At 40.2% G+C, this 6,928-nt stretch overlaps 2 protein-coding genes across 2 annotated transcripts; one reads left to right on the plus strand and one right to left on the minus strand.

Annotated features, from left to right (window-relative positions):
* Positions 1 to 979: 979 nt before the first annotated feature.
* LOC127317843 (uncharacterized) lies at positions 980 to 3,561 on the minus strand. The gene is made up of 3 exons (XM_051348440.1): positions 3,361 to 3,561; positions 1,608 to 1,729; positions 980 to 1,521 (listed from the first exon to the last, which is right to left on the minus strand). Exons 1-3 carry the CDS (start codon positions 3,503 to 3,505, stop codon positions 1,201 to 1,203), a joined length of 588 nt encoding a protein of 195 aa, XP_051204400.1. The 5' UTR covers positions 3,506 to 3,561; the 3' UTR covers positions 980 to 1,200.
* A 92-nt stretch (positions 3,562 to 3,653) lies between these two features.
* Positions 3,654 to 6,259, plus strand: LOC127317844 (protein GET1). The gene is made up of 7 exons (XM_051348441.2): positions 3,654 to 3,852; positions 4,080 to 4,159; positions 4,291 to 4,361; positions 4,606 to 4,676; positions 4,759 to 4,840; positions 5,586 to 5,635; positions 5,938 to 6,259. The coding sequence occupies exons 1-7, from the start codon at positions 3,772 to 3,774 to the stop codon at positions 6,019 to 6,021; spliced, it is 519 nt and encodes a 172-aa protein (XP_051204401.1). The 5' UTR covers positions 3,654 to 3,771; the 3' UTR covers positions 6,022 to 6,259.
* Positions 6,260 to 6,928: the final 669 nt, after the last annotated feature.

The following is a 6,928-nucleotide window of genomic DNA, read 5'->3' on the forward strand; positions in this document are numbered from 1 at the left end:
TAAATCAAGTTCATCTATTAGAAGAAGTTTGCACATCCTCTCCTGTCTTAGATTCCACTTAAATTTTTACAGACTCTCTTTCTCCTTCTTACAGACTCCACTTAAATTCTTTGCCCATCCTCTCCTGTCTTAGATGTCTTATCTTATTTTGCCATCTTTCAACAGGAGAATTTCCGGTATAACCATCTCATAAAAACCATCCTGGCGCATCTAGGATAGCTCAAATGAAAAGTGATTTTTATTACCATGGTGAGTTGGGTCTCCTAAAATAAGGGTGTATGATCAGACCCCGTATGAGTCAGAGCACGAACCATTACAAGAGGAAATTTTTGCTCCCATTCTACATTGATTAGAACACGATCCAACTTCTCAATAATTCCTGGTGTCTTCTATGCCTATATATCTATAAAATGCAAATCCCTAGTGCAAAGAAGATGAAACAAATAATGGACCAAATGGGACTCTGTGATGGAATTAATGAGAAATGAGCTAGTCGTCTTTGGTTCAGGGAAGCCTTGCTCCTTATAAAATAGTTTGTGTGGTAGGCAGTGGCATGAAGAAGACACTCGTCCTCTTGGAGTCTTGGTAGGTAAATAGCTAAGAATCCTCTGGTTATTGCTTTGTCCTTCTGTAGGTCATGCACTATGAAAACTTTACCAATCTTTTAACCTTCTTAGCCTCCTTTTGAAAAGGAAGAACTTTATTAATCTTTCAACGTCTATATCAAGATGACACAGCCAATACACGATTTATCATTACAAAATTCATGAAAAACAAAGCCCAATTGCTACCATTCGGTCATCAAATGAGAACACACAAGCCAATTAGAACCAACAACATCAGTTAGAAACTATCATCTGTGATCGCACCAACAGTAAAAAAAATGTAATTTGGATATCACTTGAAAGATTCCAATATTCTATTAAAATTTAGGTACGTAGTTGTTTATGGTTAAGAGCACCACCCACCACACACGAACTGAACCTAGTATTACTACTGGATTGTCTTTATTGTTCAGATGAAACACGAGCAAGACATACTAAAGTATAGCAACATGATTACATGAACATCAACTTCCATGCTAGACTACTCTCTAAAGTCAAATAGCTGGAAGTCATGCCATACATACAATTTTTTCAATAAACTAGCAGATAGATGTTATTCATAGCAAAGAACAAGCTACTTGCATCAGCAATTGCACTAAGACGGAACAAGGTAATTGATGAAAGCTTCTGCTTTAGCACCCAAAGTTTTCATGCCGTCGCGGGTGGCCATCTCATCGTCCTCGAACTGGTACGCTGGAGCGCAGGTCACTCCGACGAATGAATAGTGCAGGTCAGGGTTCCTTCCAGGTGTCTTGACGAAAACACTGCCGTCTTCGGTGAAGGACTCGATGTCGTGGGTCAGGAAGGCACCGAACCACACATTCGGAGGGACCGTGTACTGCGGCCTCTGCCCTTCCTGTAGATCGGAACCGACGACTGTCATTTTGACTTGCCCATCATCATGCACCTCAAATACCTGAAACAGATTATTGGTTAGACAGGAAGTATGCTTAGAGAAACAGAGAATGATCAGCAATTTTGTTTTGTGTTGAGTTTGCAGACCGTGAGAGGCTCCCCCATGTAGTAGTGCCATGTCTCAGCGCAAGGGATGCGGTGAAGCCGAGCAATCTCCCCAGCAGGAAGGAGGAAATAGATTGCACTACTCACAGCACGGTCCACCTTATCTACAAGAATTAAACACGAAGTAATAAATTAGAAAATAACTGTTGCTTAACACAAGCTTTCTTTCAGAAACCTCAGCACAACCAAGTGGACAACACACAAGTTTCCTTGTTACCTACTTTGGAAACTCATATATCAATGTGACCTTTAATTGCTATTATATTAGCCAAATATGAAGAAAAAAAAGTGCACGGTGCTTGAAAAGTATTTAATGGATATGCACAAGAGAGTGTCGCAGCTATTCAGGCTGTTGATTATCCATTTGTTGTAATATCTGAAAGTTAAGGTTGTGATGGCTCATGTGAGCTAACAGAGATAATTCAGTGTTTCGTTGTTCTGACAGGATGACTCACTGGCACAAGGATGCTAAATCCATTGTTTAGTGTGGCATAGCCTCTCAAACTAGCACAACAATGGCTGAGTAGAGCCGTATTACAGTAGAAAACTGTACAAAAATTATTGGATAAATATATTTGTTGGAGTTTCAAGAGAAGGTTTCAATCTACAAACCTGTTGAGGGGTTAGGAAATCCCATAAGAGGTAAGTCGAAACTCATAAATTATATATGCCAAGTAAGGGCCATGTTCATCTTATTTCTACAATCATATTAAAACATGGACTGCAAATAACAAGTCTGCTTCTACAGTTGTATTTGATCTAGCAAGAAGTCCCGGTTAATTAATACAGAGGCTCCAAAGCATGCTCGATTAAGATATATGAAATATGAAAATACTTTCTTATTTGTTCTCACCTTGAATATTTTTTAGGTGCAAGAACACACCAAAATCCAGAGAGTTGCAAGCACAATAAATTTGTAATTTTAGACTTTGATCATTGTTTGAAAATATCTTCAACGTGCATAGCTAGAAAATGATGGCATGCATGTTTTCCTGAACCATAGAACAGTACGTGTACGACAAAATATCTAAGCATGAGAAACAATAAATTTCTCCATGCATGATAATCGAAACAAGGGAGTATTTAGAAGCAATAGAAGTGATTAATGGAGAGTTTAATTTTTGGTCACAAGTATCGGATGGAGAATCATGAAGTTGAGTTAAACTTTTCGGACAGCTAAGATTTGAGAACTTGGAGCAACCATATAGCCAAAGAAGACACGGGCCTTCTCTATCTTCAGTGGATTGTAAAAATGGACGTTTTTATGTTGTCTTTATGTTGCCTGGAGGTAGAAGTTCTAGTCGTGTGCTGAGTCTTTCTTCAGAAAGTATAGTAGAGTGTTCCTAAGTGTGTGAATTGGAGGAACTGTAAATCTCAAACGAAGATGTTTATCTGGTTTCATTCCCAGCAATGAAATCGGGGGCTATGCCCCTTAATTCGAAAAAAAAAAACGATTTCGATGTTGCTAGAAACTATTGAGAGAACCCCCGACCGAATAGTCATGCACCACTCACAAGTCACAAGCATTGGCGTTGCTTCCTGATCTAAATCAAACTAATTACCATCACTCACAAACTCGGTTCACAAAATGGACTGCAGCTACTTGCAAGAACCGAAAAGCCACTAAACCTAGTGCTTCTAGAGTTCTCAAACTCGACTCAGGCCGGTCTAATCGAAGAGAGCACAATCCCAGCGCGAGATCAAGCAAACGATCCAAGGACGAAGGCGGGCTTACATTGGGGTGGGAGCGCGGACTTGGGGAGCGCGACGGAGGGGTCGCGGAAGGTCTCCAGGTAGAATCCGCCGTCGGGGTGGCGGTGCAGATCCAGCGCCGCGACCACCTCCGCGGCCGTCTTCTTCTCCGCGCTCGACAGCGCCATGGATTTCGCTTTTGCCTCCCCGGTCGGTGCTTCCGGCTCCTATCTGGTCTTTCCAAGCAATCTGGGCCGTCAACTGTGATAGATGGCCCAGCAACTAACGGCTCAGATTGCTCCACGCCGAGCACAAGGCACACCTACCTGGCTCGGTCGGGTGCTCGAACCACACGCCGCGCACAAGCCAGACCCAACCACGACGAACCCACCACCACCACCCAGACCCCCCACGCGCGGCGGCGGCGGCGGTGCCCCGCTCGACACCGGCGACCATGGCTCTGATGGCCATCTTCGTATTCCTCCTCGTCGCCGCGCTGCATGTGCTCGACAGCATGCTCGATCTCGCCAGGAAGGTCAGCCACATGGAACTTCTTCTCTCTTCTTTCTTCCCTAGATGAATTTGGCACCGATTCCCCCGTAGACTTTACTGGAAAACCAATTTCGGGGCTAATTGAGGCGGATGTGATTCCTTCTATCAATAAAAGATACTACTTTCTTGGATTAGTGGATCTGCTGCATTGTGCAATTTCGACTGCTAGACATGTTCCAACTAATCTTGTCCTGCCGGCTCCTGTTACAGAGGGGATCATTGAGCGACGCGCAGCTCAAATTACGGGTGGAAATTTCGGAGATCAACAAAGAGGCCAGCCTTCTGTCAACGTAGGCGGTTTCCTTACTGTCTCCCCCCTCCTCCCCGTTCTGATTTGGGGTTTCCGATAGAATTGTTCTTCTTTAAACCTTTATGTTGTCCCATCTCACCGATTATTTTCCCTCTTCATTCATTATTGCAGGCCCTCAACGTTTGCGCAGTGCGCAAAGCTCAAGCGGCTCGCTGTTGCTAAAGAGAAGGAACTTTCAAAGTGTAAGAGATGAACTCTTGTTGTCTTTGTAGTTGGTTCACCGTCTTGTTGCATCATGGGATGTGATCTTTCCTCCAGATTAGCTGATCACGTAATTGTTACCAATGTTATTTATGAACGTTTGAGATTCTAAAAGAACTCGCTGTTGTTACCCAAGCAATTCCCATCCATTAGCATACATTAATAAGCTGTGTATTTACAATCTGCACCGTCTACTTATCTTTTCCTTCTTTGTTCCAATTACAGTGCAACAGTCGGACATTAAGGGGAAGCAGTCTTTACATGACAAATATGGAAAAGTTTTGTTGGGTACCAAGGTGCTTCTTCATTGCAGTTCATATCTATTTTATTTGGCGTTTGTACTCTTAGGAGTGTCTCATTAAATTCATCTGGTTGTAGGTCCTAACCTATGGTCTGCTCGTTCTGTGGTTTTGGAGTGCACCTGTAACGACTGTACCCAAGCATCTTCTACAGCCCTTTGGTATGTCGCCACTTATCTCATATTCACATTTCAGTTTGTTCAAATGCCTGTTAGCTACAAATTGCATTCCCAGCTCAGTGTGTTGTGTTAGTATATTACTCCAATTTTCGTTTTTAGATGTTTTATATATAATGCATACAGTTGACGTTTTTGAAACATTGAGATACAGAGTTATAAAGTTCGTTATATAAACTTCTGTCTCGTTAATTTTTTAATAATGGTTATTACTTGTATCAAATGAGAAAGCTAGTCGTCAGAAGTGTAATCAGAGACAGGTTATGTTGAACTCAGTTTCTAAAACAACGAGTAAAACACAACTAAGTGCTAGCACACAAAGTAATGGAGAGCCTAGTGAACTCTAGAAACAAAGTTATGGTAAAAAAGATCAACCATATAATAATTTTTCAACCAAACTATATGGGTATTTTTCTCTGCAAATTGACAGAGCGTACCATATTATTCTGTTCATTTTCAGATCATCAATATGCACAATTGCTATAAGGCTGTTGGAGTAACATTTGTATTTGTATTTAGTATACTGTCTACTTGAATTTTGGATTGTGTGGAGTGTTGACATAGTTGCAACTTTTTTAAGGCAACAATACTATCGAGTTTCAGTTTGGATGTTATGTTCTTGCTTTACACTATCGGAACATAATTGCTTCATTTATTCCATTTTCTTCCCATGGCACATATTGTATAAATCAAAATTATGAAGAAGTTAGTAATTTTGAATGATTCACAGGAAGGATGTTCTCCTGGAAAGGTGTTGATGCTGCTACGGGCCATGTTGTGGTAAGCATAATCAAACTTCACATCAAGGACCTCCTTTGTGTATCACCTTGCTGAAGATATCACCCATGAACATGAAATTTTTATCTTTGGAATATCCTTTTCTGGAGGTTTACTAAAAGGATTGGCAAAATACAGCATGGGCTGTCTTATTTTGTTATACCCTCTATTTTTGTGCCCAATTATCTTAACACATTTTATTTTTGGAAAAGCTTTCCCAAATGAAAGCTACACTGAATAAGTTTCATGGAAATTGAAAGTTAATACATTTTTCTGTGTCTAATGTTTCCTTGTTGCTGATGCAGGTTGGAATTGTCCCATGGCTATTTTTGACTTCTCGCGTCAGCAAATTATTATCACAAAAACTTGCCCCCATTTTTCTGCATTAGTAGATCATTTTGATGAATTAGACGTGATTTGAGTTTTTTGTTCTCTCACTTTTTGTACATGACCTTTCTGCCTGATTTTGTACTTCTGCAACACCGTTCCTTGAGGTGCTCGCACTTATCTGTAAAATTCTGTGTGTGCTTACCTGGCCAGCTGAGCTGATACCTATGGGGGAGTTTGATGTATCATAAATGAAGCATCTGTGGTGCAAATAGGCCCCTTCCTTTTTGTTCTCAAGAATGTACCAGCCTTGAATTACTAGCACTGTAATCATATTTCGTTGATTTAATTGGACATGGAATGGCAGTGTAGTTTATAAAAATAAACCAAGAACATTCGATTTGTTTGGCATTTTATTTATCAGTTTGATTAGAAGCTTCATACTCCAGTGCAGGCTTGCTCTGCTCATGGATTTGCTCAAGGAGGAAATCATCTTTTAATTTACTTCATACTTAATGTATGACATTCTGAAGTAAATTCAAAGGAAGTTATATACTCCCTCCGTTCTAGTGAATAAGACTTTTTAAAAGTCAAGTCAACTAAGGTTTGACCAAAAATTTAGAAAAGTCTATCTACAAATATGATATTCTACAGATATCATATGGAAATATATTTTATGATGTATTAATGATATTGATTTTGTATTTTGCATGTTAATTTTTTGTCAAACTGTAAATGGTTTTCAAAAATATATTATAAGCCTTATTCATGGAAACGGGGGTAGTATATGCAAGAGAAAGATTGGAAGGAATCTGTCCTGAAATGATAGAATAGCATGGAATGCTAGAATGACATGTAAACAAAATGTGAATGCTAGAATGACATGTACAGATAACCTCCTTTGGATTTTACACGCTAGACTAGAATTTCCTGACTAGCAACAAGTAACTGGTCTTACAGATAAACCTC

Source organism: Lolium perenne, chromosome 7 (assembly GCF_019359855.2).
Source record: "Lolium perenne isolate Kyuss_39 chromosome 7, Kyuss_2.0, whole genome shotgun sequence".
Classification (NCBI taxonomy): domain Eukaryota; kingdom Viridiplantae; phylum Streptophyta; class Magnoliopsida; order Poales; family Poaceae; genus Lolium; species Lolium perenne.

Bases quoted from the DNA above. Each gene is read 5' to 3' on its own strand.
- LOC127317844 (XM_051348441.2), top strand. From the start codon at position 3,772: ATGGCTCTGATGGCCATCTTCGTATTCCTCCTCGTCGCCGCGCTGCAT. The intron at 3,853-4,079 runs GTCAGCCACATG...CTCCTGTTACAG, and splicing joins TGCTCGATCTCGCCAGGAAG to AGGGGATCATTGAGCGACGC. The intron at 4,841-5,585 runs GTATGTCGCCAC...AATGATTCACAG, and splicing joins GCATCTTCTACAGCCCTTTG to GAAGGATGTTCTCCTGGAAA.
- LOC127317843 (XM_051348440.1), bottom strand. From the start codon at position 3,505: ATGGCGCTGTCGAGCGCGGAGAAGAAGACGGCCGCGGAGGTGGTCGCG. The intron at 1,730-3,360 runs GTAAGCCCGCCT...TAATTCTTGTAG, and splicing joins GTCCGCGCTCCCACCCCAAT to ATAAGGTGGACCGTGCTGTG. The intron at 1,522-1,607 runs GTCTGCAAACTC...AATCTGTTTCAG, and splicing joins ACATGGGGGAGCCTCTCACG to GTATTTGAGGTGCATGATGA.